Source organism: Arvicanthis niloticus, chromosome 10 (assembly GCF_011762505.2).
Source record: "Arvicanthis niloticus isolate mArvNil1 chromosome 10, mArvNil1.pat.X, whole genome shotgun sequence".
In the NCBI taxonomy this organism is placed as follows: Eukaryota; Metazoa; Chordata; class Mammalia; order Rodentia; family Muridae; genus Arvicanthis; species Arvicanthis niloticus.
Genome location: NC_047667.1, coordinates 64051997 through 64071547, shown reverse-complemented (window position 1 = coordinate 64071547; position 19551 = coordinate 64051997). Strand labels below are relative to the sequence as shown.

The 19551-nt window shown below is 46.2% G+C and overlaps 1 protein-coding gene across 9 annotated transcripts in view; it reads left to right on the top strand.

The window, feature by feature from the left end:
- The window catches only part of Rps6kc1 (ribosomal protein S6 kinase C1), a 149408-nt gene that overhangs the window by 102456 nt on the left and 27401 nt on the right, over positions 1-19551 (top strand). For all 9 annotated transcript variants that reach the window (XM_076941606.1, XM_076941605.1, XM_076941607.1 and 6 more), the window contains 4 exons: positions 6361-6408; positions 7452-7584; positions 16516-18069; positions 18338-18427. In XM_076941606.1, coding sequence (XP_076797721.1) covers positions 6361-6408; positions 7452-7584; positions 16516-18069; positions 18338-18427 — 1825 coding nt within the window. The remainder of the gene's footprint in view (positions 1-6360; positions 6409-7451; positions 7585-16515; positions 18070-18337; positions 18428-19551) is intronic.

The following is a 19551-nucleotide window of genomic DNA, read 5'->3' as shown; positions in this document are numbered from 1 at the left end:
ATTAAAGGAAAACCCGCCACATAGGACTCGAGAACATCCCTTGGCCGTGCTGCTTCTCCTGCCCTTGGCTCAGCTGTCAGAAAGGCAGTGACCTTGGGTGCTTTTCTGTGTATGGCTGCTTACTCCCAGGGTTCAGTGTTTCTGGTAGCTTGCCCGTTGCTTGCCTCTGGCTTCATCATAGCCCTTATGCTGACTTAGGCAGTATTTCTTCAGTCTCTTATCTCTGGGCTTTGATGCATATGTTCTGAAGGTGGCCACCGTGACTTTGGGTAGCAGCAGATGGTAAACCTTCAGGCCGCCACCAGCTATACTGATGCTAAGTTGGGGAGTTCACGTTTGATGAAGAATCAGAAGTGCATATGAAAGCTTTCACTGCCTAAATACCTTCTAATTAAAAAATTAGCATACGAAAACCTTTGCAGCTGCCTGGGCATTTGAAGAAAATGAAAATTAGTTGTTTTCTTAGAAATGCAGTTATTTATTTATCAGTGCAGTTTCTCATTGCTGCACCTCCTAATGGCTCTTCCCCTGTTGTCCCAATGTGATTCTGGCAGTAGTTGAGGCAGCAGCTAGGTGATTAGGACTGAGATAGGGGCCTTTAGAAGCCACAGATGTTTGTACACTTTAAATTAGGGTGCTTTGAACTTGAATACGTGTGTGTGTGTGTGTGTGTGTGTGTGTGTATGTGTGTGTATGTGTGTGTGTGATATCTGCCTTGGAAGGTATTACATATTTCTGGATTAAATTGATGCGCGAAGAACTCCACCTGTCCCAAGATTCTCTTCTTTGTGTGATGGAGCAGGTAACATGTTACTCCATTTCACAGGCAGGACTCTGCAGGTCGCCTAATCATTCCATAGTGACACATTAAACTGGAAATTCTAGCACAGAGAAAATTTGGTTCCATCTAAGGAAATTTAAAAATATTGTGCATAAATTCTAGAAGCCTGATTCAGTTGCTACCAAAGCAGCTTCTTAGGAGTAGGAGGTGAGACTGTCTAGACTGGAGTTGAGAATCTAGGTGACATGACTTTTCAGACTTACATTCTGAGCAGAGAACTTCTGCGAGACCAAAGGAGGACTGGCTTCTGGTCTTTCAGGAGGAGCGTCTTTATGGTGTGTCTCAGCCTCTGCTCTTGCTGATGTAGCTCTGGGCTTCTGTTCATTTCCTGCTTTCTATTTTTGGACAGTGTGCCAGTAATACCATGTTGTGATGCTTGTGTGAGAGGCTTGATGTCAAAGTGCCTCTGTCCCCCCCCCCTTTTTTTTTTCTGCTAAGTGAAGTTTTGTAAGTGATGGCTTGTGAGTGTAGGCATGGGGCTACTCAAACATTGGAACATGTTTGAGTTTTGTGAGAATGCAAACTGGCATCACACAGACTATGAACAGGGCATGGACCTAGATGCATCTAGGATTACAAGAGTTTGGGCTGCAGCATAAACCACAGACATTGGAACCGTGTTCATGATCTGTGCTGATGCCAGAAACCATGTGGAAGCCTGTCTATAATCCATGCTCCTGAGGTTCTGAGGTTGGGAAGGAATTCTTGAAAAGTGTTGAAGGGTGCTGGGTGTCACAGTTCACAGCAGATGACATCCAGCAGGGATGGTGGGTGGGGAGGGACGCAGCTCATGTTGGGGGCAAGCCACTGGGAGTTTGACCACACTACATGAGTATGTAGATAACACAAAGTAGACTCTTTTTTTTTTTTTTTTTTTCTTGCTGTGTGTAGGTAACAAGGGTGTGGGGAAGGGCAGGGAAGCAAGTGTGATGGGGATATACACTGAGAAATCCCCAAAGAGTATTGGGTCTGGGAGAAAAGAATGTGAAGCTCGGTTTAGAGAGAATCTGGAGAGCCTGTGTGTGTTCACCAGCACATCACCGGGGCTGCGGAGGTTTGGTGCTGGCCGTTTGCTGCATACAGCTGTGGCTGCAAATTGGTGATGTTTCACTGCTCCCAACAGACATCACTTAAACATCTGCCTAACCGTGGCATGCAGCGCCATCTTTTTCTCACCCTAACTATGAGGTAAATGGTCTGTAAGTTTTCTCTCACTTGTGTATTGTTCTCTCCTCCTTCCTTAGTGTGCAAGGTTATGGTTCTGGTAGGGGTGAAGCACAGATGAGTTTGGTCAGTAGCCTAAGTTGTCCCCCCAACCCCACTCCCTCAAGCAGTGCTCTGTATTACCATGGGCAAAGATGGAACAGCCCTTTCTGTCAGGCCGTACACTAATATGGTGCAGATATGTACGTGTGAAAAATGAAAGAGAGAAATATGTTAATTGTGTTCTTTCAATAAGATAGTCTGTCCAAGGTAATTATTTCATGACAGTGTTAGTAATAGTACGTGTTTTATCATGAAATAAAAGATGGTTTAGGAGCCTTTTATTGAGAAGACAATTGTATCAAATTAGTACAAATTAGATTTTTGTCTTTATAAAGGTGAGCAAACCCATGAGCAGTTTTTAAATTGTGTTTGAGTCTACAAATGAACAAATTCAGTTTGAGGGTTAAAGATGCTGTTATTTTGTCCTTTATGCTGACAGCTTCATTACAGATCTGCCTACTGTTGGCATTAAAAACATGTCTGGCTCCTTATGATCTGTGTGCATGCAGCTATGATATTGATGCTATACCACTGTTCATTAAGGACTCACTTCAATGAGGCTGCAGTGTATAAATGTGGAGAGATACAGATGTTAAATGCAGTCGTTTCTCTTTGTGTACAGCCGTATGGCTAATAATTTCCAAGTGGCTAAAGCTCTTGTTAGCAGGAGTGCTGGCGTGTTAAGAATGGCACTATAAATAACTTTAAGAATGAAAGTTGAAGGTGCTTCTTTTAAAGACTATTGTTAACTAAACATTATTGCCAAACAGATGGGGAGCAGTCGCCAGCCTGATGTTTTTAGGTCTAATTACATTATCACCAGCCCTGACGGCTCAGTTGAAGAGGTGTACCCAGAGGCCAATTTATAATCATTTAGGCAACACCTGTTTGGGAGAAATTGACAGTCAAAGGGCACATTTAAAAAAAAAATCACATATGTTCTTGTGTTTATTACCTCAATGTGAACGGTTTTGAGTGGCAAGCAAACTTGGTGTGAGAAGAAAGCCCGCATCCACCTGCGCTTTCTGCCAGGTTCGTCCGTTCTCACTGGTCCTTTTATGCAGCCTGCTTCATGCTTCATGGTTGAGTGAGACTAGCAAGAAGAGGAACTTCTTACCCACCCCCACCCCCCATTCCTGAGGAGGAGGCTTCTGGTAAGAAAAAGAAGTTGTCTAGCCTTAACTTTCACCTGGAGAGGTGTTTTCCATCTCGTGTAGACAAGTCTTTGCAACCACGATTGGCCCTCTGGGGAATAACACAAAGAGTTGTGTGTTGATGTAAAACCCAATGAAGTGCTAGGAGCACAGACGCCTCCGCAGAGCCCACCACTGTCTGTCGCCTGTGTGTGGAGGAGACCATTGAGTCACCTTCAGGACTCAAGGACTGTGAGTGCATTTCCATGTCTCGGAGGGTCATTTCGTGAAGAATGTGTCAGGAGCCCTGTCAGCAATTAAGGAGTGGATAGGTCTCTCTGTGTACAAGCAACCAAAGCCCACGCCTTTCCTGAACTGATGGTCCACCATCCTTTCTTAGTTTTTTTTCTGGCGTTCTTCATCCCTGATTTACTTGGAGCAGCCTGGCTCCTGTTGCATCCTCATGCCGCCTGCAGTGTTTCCTGTCAGTCCTTCAGAGGGGCTCCTGTTGAGTGGGCGATGGCAACTCCACCTTGTGCCCTGTCTCTCACATCTGAATCACTCTTTCCTTGTTATGCCCGTCTTCTGGCTGCTTTCATACCCACCTACAGTGTGCCAAGTGTGTAACTAGCATACTGTTTGCACATGTGCAGGGCAGTTCAGCAATGAGAGATGTCATGCTGGAGCTAGCTGTCTAGGTACACATTTCACCCTTCTTTGCTTGGTAGCTTTTAAAGCAGGGTCAGTTAGCATTTTACAGTTGTTTGCTCACCTTTGAACTTGGTTGACTAGAGATATGCACTAGCTTGGGATGTTGAGAGTGCTCCATGATTGCACTCTTTGAACCCCAGTACTGTGGCTGTGTGTCTTTGTGGGGAATGCTCAAATATAAACCCTCAGTCCTGACTTCATTTCCAAACTCCATTTGCACCTTGCCATCCACCTTCTGTGTTCTTATTGAACCTGTTAGAGGTGTACTTAAAACAGAAAGGCCATTTCTACCTTATTGTCAGCGTAGCTGATCACGGCAGAGTTAGCTGTCTGAAGCCCCATATACATTATGTTAGAGTTGTGTAGGTCAGAGGCCTCGCTGTGCGTGTGGAGGGCCTGCCTCCATGTGCACTCACACTGCTAACAGGCTGCCCTGTCTGTGCAGTTGGAGGAGTGAGCTGTCTCCTTGCTGGTGCTTAGCTGAGGGTTGCTCTTTGCTTCTAAACATTGCCTGCTCCTCTCAGGCTCTCTCTGAGCTACATGTGCCCCTTGGTTCTTGCCTATGTGGGTGGGTCTCTATCCTAGCCAGGTCCTTCTCATACTTGGAAGACCCTTTTCCCACGTCACTCTGAAATTCATGTGATTGAACATTACCCACCTGGACAACCCCCGGTGAGCTGTAAGCTCCATTTTCATTATTCCTGGGAAGTCCTTTGACTACAGCACAGTCTGCTCACAGATTCTTGAGTGGGGTGTGAGCATCTCTGGGGACCATGACACTGTCTGTGACATTCCGTGGATTTTGACATCTGGTTGGGAGATGACAAATGAGCAAATGCAACCAAATTGAAGAGTTTGAGATGCCATAATAGAAGTCAGTACAATAGAAATTCGAGGACAAAGGAAGAGCCATCAGTATTAGTAAGAGAGACAGAGAGATTGACATTTGAGCTGAATATGGAGACACGAGCAGTTTGAGTAAGTGGCTGGGGGAATATTCCAGAGAGAAGCTACAATAATAGCGACAGCAGTCATGACCCTGGGTGAACTTTGTAAGGTCATCTCAGAGTGGTCATAGCATGGCACCCAGGGCCATGATGTCAGCCATGTGTGGAACAGGAGTGGTGGCTGAGGGGCTAATGCTGATTACCCACGTCGAACATGGTGAATGCTTACAACGAGGAAGGAGCAGAGCGGGAGGAGAGGTGCTTAAGAAGGCCCAGGAGGTGCAGTTCCTTTGTTAATTTGGCTGCTGGCTTTGTAGTTAGAGAACTGAGAGACATGGCGTTTGGGTTTGGGAACTCTGCAGGACATCTACGAGGTGTCTATGTGGGTAACATTGTATTACCACACAGGCTGGCTTAAATAATGCAGGTGAGACACTCAGGAGAGGCTGTCAGAGAAGATGTCAGCAACCCTCTGTAATGCTAAAAGAAAGGTGGTGGCAGACACTCATGGGCTTGCCAGCTGGTCTGTGTGACCTATCTCTGCTATAGTATTTAGCAAAGTAAGCCACAGATGTGATAAGATTTGTCCCTGTTTCCTTCTCCTAGGCTGTCAGGGATGGGCATTCAAGGGAGTAGTGTGTGAAATGAAGGTCTTGTCCTTATGAGGTTGGCTTTCTTCTTAGAGACATGGGACAGTGGCACATCTGCACACACACAAAAAGAAGCCTTGCCTGGTATTTTAAGAACCGACCACAGCTGTGCAGTGTGCAGGGGAGCTGGTGGCCTGTCATGATGCCTTGGTTGTCAGCTGGGCAGAGTTGGTCTCTGGTTAGGTTGGGGCATTGGGGCAGGACAGATGTTAACTATGGAGTCAGTAGGATATGCTGATGGTGGAAAGATCTGGTCCAGAGTAGAGAAGCAGTACCCAGGGAATGCCTGAGATGGCGCTAGAGTCTCAGTTATCGAGATCCTGTTAAAATGGGCTGCTTAGAGACCACAGAAGATTGAAACTTTATCAATTTTAATAAAATTACTTCCCCTTTACCACCATCCACTCCCCACCACCAACACCTTGTTCTGGGGTTTCCCAATTTGCAAGGCTGGCCAAGAATTGCCAGGCTGGCCTCGTTCTCAGCAGCCAGCTGCCACCAGCTCCCAGTGCACCAGCTGCATGTGCACCATGCTTGCCATGTGCTGCACATTGAAGAAACATGCTTTAAAACTAAATCTAGGAAACACAGGGATGGTTCTATGCTGTGGCAGTTTTAGAAAAGGAATTTGTAATAAAATTTATTTGGACAAGGCTGTTTAGATCCTATGATTTAAGGTTTTTAAAAAGTCTATCTAGAAATTAGAATTTTGGGAAGAATCATAACCAGAACCTGATTCTTAGTCTCTCAAATTAAAGAGTTAATGTTTTATTATATAATTGCTAAAATTATTAATTGTATCTTTTATTTAGGTCTTACTTGTAATGGATACAAGGACAGAGCAGACATTCATTTTAAAAGTAAGTAGAATTTGTATGTTTAGTGAATTTAAAAAATGACTTTCAAAAATAAACATGCTTTTGAAAGAAGAATATTTTTACATGGCTCTTGAATGTTTTATGTTTTGGCCGTCGATATTTCTGTCTTTCACAGTTGATAAACACTGTAGCTTCCATTTAGAAGGTTTATGTTAGAGAATATATAATTTGAATGCACCTAAGAACTAAGGGTGTGTTCAGAGATGCTGTGTTGGTTCATGAGGGTCACATGAGCCTCAGCTGAGCTGTGATTACAACTCCTGAAACCTGATTTCTGCAGATACTCAGCGAATAGCTGTGTCCCGGCCTGTTCTCTGATTCAAATACAGTACATAAATAAGTGAATAATTTTAGTTTTGATATTGTTTTTGGAATGGCTTGCTGTAGTATGTATTCTAAATATATCATGATTAAACATCGCCGTGGCCCCAGAAGGATGGCTTGCCTTGAGCATCCCCTTTCAGGCACGACAGGAGTCACACTGACATGTGTAGAGATGGCCTCTCTATGAACAGCCCATGTCCCCACACCCAGTGGTATTTACCTAGCTTTTAAAAACATGGGTATAACACCAGGAAATGCATAAATCTTGTGCTTTTGGAGATGTGTTATTAGTGTTTTGGAAAGGAATTTAAAAGTTGCTGCTTCATGCAGGACAAGCCTGGTGTCTGGAGAATGTGACTCGAACTGGCTGCTGCCTTAAAGATATATACAAGGAAAATCAAACTTAGAGGTCACCGAGAAATAACCGTGTGTCATCCTGATGACTTAGTTTGAGAGCATCGCTAATAAAAACACTGACCCACGTAATTGATTTTAATGGCAGCTTTGTGGCATCTTCTGTTGTCTGGATTCACGCCAGATGCCATCAGCGGAGCCTCTGGGGACTGAGGGGCACAGAGCAGCAGATGAGTGGTTTCTGGAGCCCCGAGTAACTCGGATAGATTAGTTTGGTTGATAAACACTGAGCACAGCAGGCTCCAAAGGCAACCACGGGTACAACTGACCTTTTTGTTCTCTGTCAGGGTCTAAGGAAAAGCAGCGAGTGCAGCAGGAACAGAAAGACCATCATCCCCCGCTGCGTGCCTAACATGGTGTGTCTGTACACGTACATCATCTCGGAGGAATCGGTGTTTCTTGTGCTGCAGCACGCCGAAGGTGGGTTGGCCTAGCCTCGCCTGGGCCGTGTGCTAGTGTTAGTGATGTTGCTTTGCCTGTCACTTCATGAGCATGGGGCCTCTGTCTCCTCACTCTGCTAGGCCTCCTGCTCTGAGTTTTGAGGGAACAGGACAATGCAGGTGACTGGCCAGCATCACTCACTGACCTGTAGGACAGGCCTCATGTGTGCACTTTGTTAGGAGATTTACTGACAGGATGAGAGCTTCAGTGCGCGCTGAGAGAGTGAGGTTCTATTTAGAGATTTAATTCTGTTCCCTTGTCTGCACTAAAAAGCTACACTTACGTTAGATGACTAAAAAAAGCATCCCCTGCAGAATTAATTAATTGCTTCCTTCAGAGGGAATGCAAGGGTGTTTGCTTAACATTTGACATTGCCTCGTTTCTGATGTGAGTCTCATGAACACAGCCACTGGCATCAGTGTGAGTACAAAGCAGAGGCCTGGGCTCCGCCTTCAGCCGCTTCGGAGAACAGGTGGCAGAAGGCACTCACTGATTCCGTGATGCCTGATAACGTCTGAATTTAAATAAATATTCTTTTATTTAGGTAACCAGAGCATGGTAATATAAATTCACATAGCATGTATTACTTTTTGGTATTTAAACAGGTGTTCTTAAAATAATGAAGAAAATATAAATTATTTTCCACTCTTCATGAAGGCGCCCTTACTTTTATATTGAGAATGAAATACTCTATTTTTCTAATAGACATAACATTTGAATTTAATACCTTTTTCTCAGGAAAAAGAGACACTGCCTTCTGGAATGATGTCTCTTATGATAACTAGCGCAAGGTTTTTGGTGGGGGCAGTAAGGTACTAATATTGTCATGATGAAGTCTGCACAAGATAACGAGGTGGAGGGAAGACCCCACACGCAGTGTTTGATAGGGAATCCAGAGGGGCTCCATGGCTCACAGGTAGTAAGAGAGTTAATTGCGTGTGTGAATTGGATAACTAATTCACCTTTGTTCAGACATTATAGACAGCTTTTATCTGAGGATACCAGTGCATTACAGACATTATTGAATTAGAGGTCATGTCATCTGATAGCAAAATACGGCCACCTCTGGTGTGGAACAAAATAACTTGCGTAGTAATAATCCATAATAATTTAGAACAAGGTCAGTAGGATGAATGTAATTATGGTCAATATTCTATTACCCGGTGTGGATTATTCATGTTGGAGATTATCTGTGGCAAAGCTTCGACCCTCGCTTACCTCCGCTGTGTGGAGCTTGCCTTCCTCCTCTTCTCAGCCCTCCACGTCATACTTGTCTTTCCTCTGCTATCTTCCCTTCTGCCTCTCAGGACTGAGATTGTAGCCTACACTGGTTTAATGCGGTGCACCAATGTTACAGTGCTCCGAAGGCACGGACGAATGGAAACACAATCGTACACTGGCATGGACTTGTGAACCTAGAAGGAGTGTCTCTCCTTTCAAATGTCTGAGGCTTAATTTTCTAGACATCTTTGTGATGTTAAGAAAGTTATTGCTAGTAGGAACCTCAGCTCACTTGCTCTTCGCAGTTGACTGAGTGTGTGCTGCACACTGAGCTGAATCTCCTGTGAACAAAGAAGGACGAGAACATGCCCCCTTCCAAGCTTAACTGCTGCTGTGGAGTCAAACAAGGAAGAACAAAAAGCAATCAAGTCGGGCTTCCCTCTGATGCCTAACACAGGGTCACTTCCCGAGTGACAGTGAGGGGACTGCCTCACATCATGTGCTCCAGGAGCCCTCTCTGAAATGGTGACATTTAGGAAGAGTTGAGTCTCAAAACCCTACCATTTGAATGTAAGGTCCAAGGACAGGGGTGGTGTGACAACAGGGTGTTTGATGACCAAGAAAGGAGACTGTGGCTATGGTGTGGCTGTGGAGAACAGCTGTGATGTTGTGGAGAAGCAGGCAGCAGCATGGTCTTGCAGGGTAAGAGCTGATTCACACCTCACAAGCTCACTGACTAGTCAGGTATGGTGGTATGAGACACTCATCCCAGAAGTAGAAGAGGGTCACTCCTGGTGGCAGCCCCGGGTACATGAGATCTGATTTCAAACAAACAAAGTCAGAGAGGTCACTCCTTGTTGTGTGGAGGTGGAGTTGTAGTTTGCTTTCTGTTGCTGTGATAAACACTGTGACAAAAGCAACTTGGGGAAGAAAGGGTTCATTCAGTTTATAGTTCTACTTACAGTCCATCATGAAGGGCTGTCAGGGCAGGAACTCGGGGCAGGAACCTAGAGGCAGGAACTGCAGCAGAAGCCATGGAAGACTGTTGTTTACTGGCTTGCTCTGCATGCTTTTATATATAACCCAGGGCCACCTTCCAAGGGTGGCACTACCATTAATCAAATAAATGCTCCTACAGCCCACTCTGGAGGCAGTTACTCATGTGATCTTCCCCTGATATGTCTAGGTTTATGTCAGCTTTACAAAAACTAGCCTTCACCGATGAGCTGCGGTGAGCTAAGTGCGGAGCAGAGCAAAGCTGAGCTTGAGTCCTGGCAAATGATGACGGTGTGGTCTTTGGGTCTGGTGGACTTGTCTAGTGGAGTGAGTTGTTCGATGGCTGTGTGTGTTCTTTATCCACTGTGGTCCTTTCTGTAGAGCCTCCAAGAGTGAAGACATTGTCACAGATGCACATGTGGAAGAAGAGAATGGACTCCTCTAAGTTGCACTCCCACCTCCACCTGCACTGTGGCAAGCCCCTCCTCAGAGAAACAGTTGTAAAAAGGCAGCCTGATAGTGTAAATAGCTCTGCTGCACTCTGAGTGCTAGTGGCTCACAGCTTCGGCTCCCCAGAGCTCACAGAGCTAGAATGTGTGCAAGTCTCTTGCTCTTTGTACTTGCCTCACCTAGAAGCCTCTGGACTGCTTTCTGGAGCATAGACGTAGTTCTGATACAGCAGAAAGCAAAGCAGCGGAGTTTGCCACATGCAGCCCTCATGGTGTTTTAGATGGGGTCAGACAGTAACCACATACAGGGGAAGATCCAAAGCTGCTGAAAACCGGGAGAGAGGACCATCCAGGGCTGAGGGAGCTGTTCTCACCAGATCACCATACTGAGAAAGGGGCATTTGATGTGAGAGAAGGAACAGTGTGTATTTGTGGGGAAAGAGTACCTTGGCAAGAGAAAGCAAGCACACAAACCAGAGCCAGGAGTGAGCTCAGTGGGTGAGCAGCAGTCTTATCCACCAAGCTCAGATGCTGGCCGAATCGAGTGGGGACTGGAGGAGAGATGCAGGAAGCTGGAAGACTGGGCCCATGGTGTCTCACAGCCACTTACACGGCTTGTAAGAACCTGGCTGAGCAAGATGAGGGTGCTCAGCAGAGCCATGGTGACACAAGGGCCACCCTGGCTCCTCAGTAGGGAATGGAAGCTTGTGGCCCATCAGAAGAAAGGCACAAGAACAACTTGGAGGTTTGCAGAAAGCTAGGCAGAGTGATGGCAGCTGGGCAGCCATATTAGCCATCCTCTAACTCTGAGCAGGGGCACCTTAGATGCCTCAGGCACCTTATCAAGAAAGCATGTTCAGGGTCATGGTGCTGGGACCTGTTTGGTCCTCGTGAGAACCGAAGGCAGCACTCGTGGGTGTGTGTACAAGATCCAGGTGGTACAGTGAGACGGGAAGCCAGAGCACGCCTGGGGTCCCATGAGAACTTCAGGAATTCCCTCCTCAAGAGTGAGCCACAGAGTTCCAGGAGCCTCTTGCTGGCGCACTCTCAAAAGTCTTCATCCCTCAGCAGCACCACAGGGGGGCCAAACTTACAGTCTGCGGCTTCAGTTTTGAACACATGAATTAGAGATAGTGTGCATACATGTAGAGTTCATGTGTATGCATGTTCATATGCATGCAATGCTTGCGGAGGTCATAAGTCAGCTCTAAGTGTTGTCTCTCAGAAGCTGTTCATATTGTGTTGAGACATGGCTTTTTATTTGGCTTGGGATCTACCAAGGAGCCTGGTCTGGCTAGCTGGCAAGGCCCAGGGATCCTCTGAGATCTGGGCTTCTAAGAATAGCACCACCACACCCTGCTTTCTTCCAAGCCCTGGTGATTGCCTGGCAAGCGCTCTTGTGAGTGAGCCATTTACCCAGCCCTGGAGATGTTTATTAATACCCAGATGGAAGTAGGTACGACAGAAATGTGTTCAGGAGGGCTGCAGAAGACAGCTTAATGGCACAGTCTTAGTGTGCTTACAGTCCTGTGTCCACAAAACAAACCTGAAGACAGGTTCAAATGGCCATTGCTCGCTCTAGCCATTTCCTTAGCTCTGTTTGAGGGAGCAGATGGGAAACAGTCTTCAATCAAGGCTGTGGGTGCTAATGTTAAGAGAGTAGAGGTTATAGAATGTTCTTCAGCCTGGCCACGAGTGGAATGTCCACTGTGTGGCGCGTTCGCAGTCAGGGAAAAGGGACCCGTGAAGTTAGAAGCACACGGCTGTGAGAGCAGAGCAGGGCATGGGGGAGCTTCTCCACCAGTCTCTCATTCACAGGGTGTCAGCATTGTTAGCACGCAGCTCCAGCTCTGTGCAGTGATGCAGCCCTTCCTGTTCCAGCCACTGTTCCCGTCCGTTCTGGCTCTAGAAGCTGAGGCTTCTTTTTTCCTTGTGGAGACAGTATCCTTCTGTGTCCAGGCTGTCTTTGAACTTGTAATCCCCCTGCCTCTGCCTCCATAGTGATGAGATAACAGGTCTGTGCCACCCTGCCTATTGCTTCTGTTTCTGTGTTTTAATGCAAACAGATCTAATATGATGCCTCTCACCTGCCTGTCGTCTTAGCAGTGCACATTAGACACCTTCTGAGCTTACAGCTATGTTATAAAAGGTTACATTGTACTGTGTGGTGACACACACCTTTCATCCCAGGACTCAAGAAGCAGGGTCAGGCAGATACCTATGAGTTTAAGGTCAGCCTGGTCTACATAGTGAGTACCAGGCCAGCCAGGGCTAGGTAGACTGCATAATGAGACCTCTATTCCCTCCCTTTCTTTTCCCTCCCCTCCCCTCCCCTTCTTTTTCCTTCCCTCCCCTTCCCTTCTTTTCCCTCCCCTCCCCTTCTTTTTCCTTTCCTCCCCTTCCTTTCCCTCCTCTCCCCTTCTTTTCCCTCCCCTCCCCTCCCCTTTTTTCTCTCCCCTCCCCTTCTTTTCCATCCCGTCTCCTCTCCCTCCCCCTCCCCCTCTCCGTCAGCTTCCCCCCTCCCCACCCCTCTCCTTCTCCCCTCTATTCCTTTCCTTCTTTTTGGAAGAAAGTGTTCTCTAGATGTACTGCTTAGAAGGCTAAGACAGAAAGATTATAGCGAATTCAAAGCTAGCCAGGAGTATAGATTGTAGATGAGGCAATGTGAGCTGTCTCGCCATTACTAGTTCTGTGGCCTTGGCGCGTTTCTTAGCCTTTCTGTGTTTTTGTTCAACAAGTAAAGATGCAGTGACCATGCCCTCAGTAGGACTGAAGGAGGATGAGACAGCTACATGTGTACAGCACATAGCTGCAGGTGTGTGCTGGGCACTGCGTGTTTCTAAGGGTGGCAGGCACCTTAAGTGTTCTGTGTCTGCAGATGCTGCTCTGCTTTTGACTTGAAGACCTGTGCAGTGGTTCTGCTCATCTCCCATGATGCAGCTCCTCCTCTGTTACTGGGTGTATGAACTGTTCTGTTACCTGCATGTATGTATCTTTGTCCATTTTTTATTTTGTTTTGAAGAATTATTTGTAGGGCAGATATCTTTAAGTGGGAATTTCTAGGTCAAAGGTGATTTTTATTTGGCTATAATCTGTGTTAAATCCAAGTTCTAAGTTTGTTCAAGCAAATCCACTTGTTCATTGTGCAGTCTTGTAGAAAACCAATAAATTAAAATAAGAGACAGAGAGGTTTAATTAAAATATTATGAATTACTATTTTATAGCTTAAGATGCTTAATAACTAGAATTTCCTGTGCTTCAAAGGGGCCTAGAAAATTTCAGTTATGCTTGATATGTTAGCATGATCAATATTTTAGTATTTTCTATTTCTATTTGAGATTTAATGAACAACAGTTGTTTAGGTTAATGTCATAATGCTATCAATGTGTAAGTGTTTGTCAGGGTTGATCTTGGTTTTGAAGAAAGCAAAACACTTTGGAGGAATTTGGAGTGTTGGAGGAATAATGTTCTCTGGTTTGGGAATTCATGGTTTACCAGTGGAGGAGAGGATGTGCTGGGCACCTAGCCCTGCTTCACACTGAGTGCTAGGCTGATCTGGCCTCAGGAGTGAAAGTGGAGGGGCTCAGGCAGTCTCTTTCCCTCCAGGAAGCCCAGCTTCTATAATTCATGTTAGGAGGCTTACGTGAGCCCAGAAGGTTCCACAAAGAAAACACCAACAGTCACACTTAAAACTGTTATAGTGAAAACAGTGGGATTCAAGAGGATGTCACCATGATTAATAAAACAGCTAATTGCTGATGTCTGGTACAGGTAGCTTGCTGAGGAAGGAGCTGAATTGTCTATTGTGTGTGGAGGGGATTCTGGCAGAGCAACTTAGCAGGCTGCACAGGAACCTTAGAAATGTTCATGTTCCCCAGCCATCTGCCAGTGCATGCTGGGGATCCCAGGACATGCTCACAACTAGACCTACTGTGTGGCCAGCTGTGCTGCACAATCATTTAAACTCATTTTCTCATGAAAATGTTAGGATAGGATGCTAATTGTGAGTTAAAGTTGGAGCAAGAGCTGAGAGTTACATTCTGATCCACAGGTGTCAGGTTGGGGTGGGGGGGAGAGGAAGACTGACTCTCTCTCTCTCTCTCTCTCTCTCTCTCTCTCTCTCTCTCAGCCTAGTGTGGGTTTATGAAACCTCAAAGCCCACCCTAAGTGATGCACTTTTTCCAACATGGCCACACCTCCTGATCCTTCTGATCCTTCTCAAACAGTTCCACTACCTTATGACTAAGTATTCAAATATTTATTTGAGCCTCCAGGGAGAACATTCTTATTTGAATCACCACATACTACTTTTTGGTCCCCATAGGCTTGTAGCCATATCATAATACAAAAATGCATTCAGTCCAACTTCAAAAGTCCCCATAGACTATCAGAATCTCAATATTGTTTAAGTCTCTTTTGGAACTTATAACAATCTTTTAACTGTAGCCCCCTGTAAAATCAAAATGAAAAAAAAAATCATATACTTCTCACATACAATGACACGGTTGTATATCACCATTCCAGAGGGAGGAAGGGGAGCGCAGTGAGGAAATACGGGGCCAAAGCAAGACCTGAGACCAGCCGGGCAAACTCCAAACTCTGCAGCTCCGTGGCTCATGTCAAAGGGCTCTTCAGAGCTCCAACTCCTTTCAGCTTTGTTGACTGCAGCACACTTCTCTCTCTCAGGCTGGTTCCGATCCCTGTTAGCAGTTCTCCTTGGCAGGTACTCCACAGCTCTGGCATCTCCAACATCTTGGGGTCTCCAGTGAAATCCAGGCTTCACCTTCATAGCTTCACACAGTGAAGTGTCAAAAGACTGTGGCAGTCACAATTAAGCCAGGGGTGGATCCTCACATGTTAGTACATTTGTAGGGGGAACTCTGAAGCCCTGAACATATACTCTATAAAGAGGACAAAAGGGGACATTGGGGGGGGGGGGACAGAGAGAGACAGAGAGACAGACAGAGACAAAGAGAGACAGAGAGAGATGTGAGGCTCTGGCACTGACTGCATTGCTCCTCATGGCGAGGGCAGGGTCAGCTGATTTGTAGCCTCACTGACTTCCTTGGGGTGAATTGTGAAGTAGATGCTTCTTTACACCTGTGGCTGACTGACGATGGCTATGTATTTCAGTTGAGCTCCCTTGGTATCCGACACCCAATAGCAAACGGAAACTGATCTAAAAACTCACCTTCCTCATCTAAGTAGGGAGACTTATTTTAACTCATTTTCTTAAAATTTCATTCACTCACTTGGTGTGTGTGTGTGTGTGTGTGTGTGTACATGCACATCATGGCATGTGCCCAGAGGTCAGAGCACAGTCTGCAGAAGTTTATTCTCTCCTTCTGCTCGTAAAGGTCCTTGGAAGTGAATTTCGTCAGACTCAGCAGCAAGCGTCTTTACCTGTCAAGCTGTCTCACTTGCCCATAACTCATCTTTCTCTTCTTGAGACTTTGGCCCCAAATTTAATGAATTATTCTTTTGGTATGGTCTTTAATAATTAAATTTCTAACCATATGGTTTCTGTGATTTTTAAAAAAACATGTGGATTCTTGTTAGAACACCTCTCGACTCTATAGTAAACTGGAGCACCTTTGTGGCTGGCATTGTGGGTGCCGTGTGGGGTTATTTTGTGCTCATTAGATGACATACGTGGGTTCTGGGTCTAGAGGTGTGTCAGAACGTGGGCTGTCCTTCCCTCGATGGCTCACCTTATTAATAGTTGCTCAGTTAATCTTCCCTAGTAGTCATATTTGCTCATACAAAGTATGTGCCGTGTTCCAGAGGCAGAAGATGGGAATAAAGTTAACGTCACTTTTGAAGGCACCCGCTGCCAGGTCACCCACTGGTCCCCAGGTCTAGACTGGGCATTTCCAGAATGGACTGGTACTGTTGACTCCCTACTACAGGGTGCAGCGTTAAGCAGCACCTATATTTCTGGTGGACTAGTTACGACTTAAGAAGAAGACTAAACAGTGTGTGACTTAAAGATCTATATGGGGATTACAAGTCATTCCTTTACAGGAAGAAATGGGTCATAATTTTTAAAATAATTGTCACTGCACTTAGTGAAGTCCACAGAAGCTGGTCACACTTTATTACATATACAGCATGCTAGGTCTTTGATATTAATGAATTTTGTTGACTTCTTTTTTTGGCTAATTATCATAGTTCTTCATTTTCTTCAGTGGCTCAAGTAACCACCAATGTAGAGATCTTAATTTTTTGTTGCTGTTGTTCACAGGTGGCAAACTCTGGTCATATATCAGTAAATTTCTGAACAGAAGCTCTCGAGAAAGCCTGGACATTAAGGAAACAAGACCATCCATGCCTCCTCAAGTGTGCCTGCAGCAGCCAAGTGCTAGTCCGCAGGGCGGCGGCAGCTTCGAGTCCAGAGGGAGTGACACGGGGAGCATGTTAAAGGTTCTGCCTCTGAAGACTAGTCTCACCCCGAGTTCTCAGGATGATAGCAACCAGGAAGATGATGGCCAGGACAGCTCTCCCAAGTGGCCGGATTCCGGCTCCAGTTCAGAGGAAGAGTGCACAGCTGGCTACCTGACACTATGCAACGAGTATGGGCAAGAAAAGATTGACCTGGGGTCTTTGAATGAGGAGTCTGTCTTGCAGCCTGAAGGGGACAATACTGATACCCAAGCTGTCAGGAGTTTCCCAGCATCCCTTACTGCTGACAGTGCGAGCCCTAGCACCCAGCTCAAGCTCTTCCCTGGAGACGAGGACCTAGAAGCAGTTTGTTCTCCTCGAACGTCCGATTCCCTCAGTAGGTCAAAACACAGCCCTATGGAATTCTTCAGAATAGACAGCAAAGACAGCACAAGTGAGCTCCTGGGACTGGATTTTGGTGAGAAGTTACACAGTCTGAGAGCAGAGCCTTTGAAAGCGCTCTTTACCCTTGAAGACGGAGACAGCCCTTCCCAGAGCAAGGGAAAGACCGAAGCTCAGGACTCCATCAGCAGGGGCTCAGCCGACTCCGTCCCAGTCATCTCATTTAAAGAGGCTGCTTCTGAGGATGTTGGCAGTGCTGAGGAAGGAAGGCCCGACCTTCTTGTGAATCTGCCTGGCGAACTGCAGCCAACCAAAGAGGCTTCAGCAGTGGACCCTACTAAGTTTTCAAAGGCCAGTGCAGGCAGGCTGGAAAGTAAACTGCAGGAAGCCCCGGACGTGCTGTGCCTCAGGCTGAATTCTGAACAGTGGCACAGCCCGGGAAAAGAAGGCCCAGAGCAACTGAGTGATCCCACCGAATTCCATCCCGGCGGTGTGACCCCAGAGCACAGTGCTCAGGCAGATCTTGGGGTGTTATTCACAGCTGCAGTTGATCACAGTAGCTCAGGAGACCAGTTTCTCTTTTCCAGCTTGCATTCTGAGTCTGACGGGATGGGGCAGGTGGAGGTAGCTGTCACTGCACAGGACTTGCAAGAAAGCCCGTTCCACATTTCTAGTCCATGCTCAGGTGCTAAAGAACTCAGCGCACACACAGACACTGCCACGTCGGAGGAAGTGTTGCTGTTCACAGAGCCGACTAAAGAAGAGCCGAGCTCTCTGTTGCAGAGAGACTCAGAGACTGAGGAGAGGAGTGTGGCAGCCAGGGGAGCAGAAAAGGAAATCCATCAGATCTTTGAGGACCTGGATAAGCGATTAGCAGTAAGCTCCAGGTTCTTCATCCCAGAGGGCTGCGTTCAGAGATGGGCAGCAGAAATGGTGGTAGCCCTTGACGCCTTGCACAGAGAGGGGATTGTGTGCCGAGATCTGAACCCAAACAACATCTTATTGAATGACGGAGGTCAGGAACTTTCACAAATGCATTTCTTTTTATTCGCTGTTGCTTCCAATTAACTGAGTAGGCGTTTTATCTTGTAATTAGTATCTTCATTTCCTGTCTAGAGCTTCATTATCAGTGCGGCAGATCCCCCAGTAATAGCTTCTAGTGCTTAATGATGCCATTATTCTTAATGATACTGTTTTTAGCTACAAAAGGAGTAATTACAGTTCGCTTCTGCAGAAAATGGAAGAGAAAAATGTTTTGATTTCTCCTGTCGTTTTGTTTTTAGGACACATTCAGCTAACGTATTTTAGCAGGTGGAGTGAGGTTGAAGATTCCTGTGACAGCGATGCCGTCGCGAGAATGTACTGTGCCCCAGGTTAGAGCACTCTCCTCAAACGCTTCACTTGAAAGGTGGTTCTTCCTTTTCTCTGCCAGTTGTGTTTTCACTAGCGGCTCACACACTCATCAGGTCTGCTCACCCCTTCAGTCCTAACGAAGAAAAGTAGGGGCTCGAACTGTATGGTGCCAAAGATGTATGTATGGGCGTGCAAACACACTTGTGCACACTCGCTGCTCTTGGTAAAAGCATTTATATGTCTCTGGAAACTTATTGTGTTTTTTGCAGTGTCTTAAGGAAGGCCTTGTGTCCCCTAAGCTTCTCCACATGGGCAGATTTTAAATGTTATTAAGATATGGGTCTGCTTTTTATTTTTAACATCACAGATATATGTCTGTGGCCGCTCAGGCCTCTGTTGGTAGCCATGGTTAAGCACATCCTCTGGATTTGCGTTGCCCTCTTGTCAGTGCACATGGGGTGCTGTTTAAACCGGCAGCTCGCTCACCTTTGCTGAGCACTAAGTCTCAGAAAGGAGCAGAGTTTACTCATCCCTCGCCCACTGGCTGCCAGGCGTCTCAGGCCGATGGGGTGGACAGGCTCCAGGGTACGTGGTCTTTAGTTTGTACTAGCTCACCACTGTGCTGCTGCTCACCTTCCTCAGCTCAGCTTCACAGGAAACCATGAGAATAAGGAATGAAAGGTTTTATTATTTTTAGGGAAAACTTTCCTTGGTAAGAGTTGCTGGGCTGAGGAACAGCAGGTTTTCAACCCAATGCGAATCCCCAGACTTTCCCCCAGACAAGTACTTGTGAGCCAGCGCTGTTACGTAGTTAATGAGTAACAGAAACACTGTAGAAACCGCTTGCTCTCTCTTGCGGTCACTGGTGCCACTTTCTAATTTGACAGGAACTAACACTTTAGGCTCCAGCTACTATGGATATATTTGGTAACTACAGTGAATTTGGAGGTTTTAGAGTCCACTTTAAATTTGGAAGAGCCTGTGAGTAAAGTGTGTTCTGTCCTGAGGTGGGATCCAGTGTGCCGTGTAAATTAGAGCCACGTGTTGTGGGTGCATGCTTCTGTCCTGAGCAGTGGCTGTTGGGCTATTTGCCATCGGAGCACATCGAGGCCGGTTCTCCTTTAGCATCTGAGAGTTTCTACAT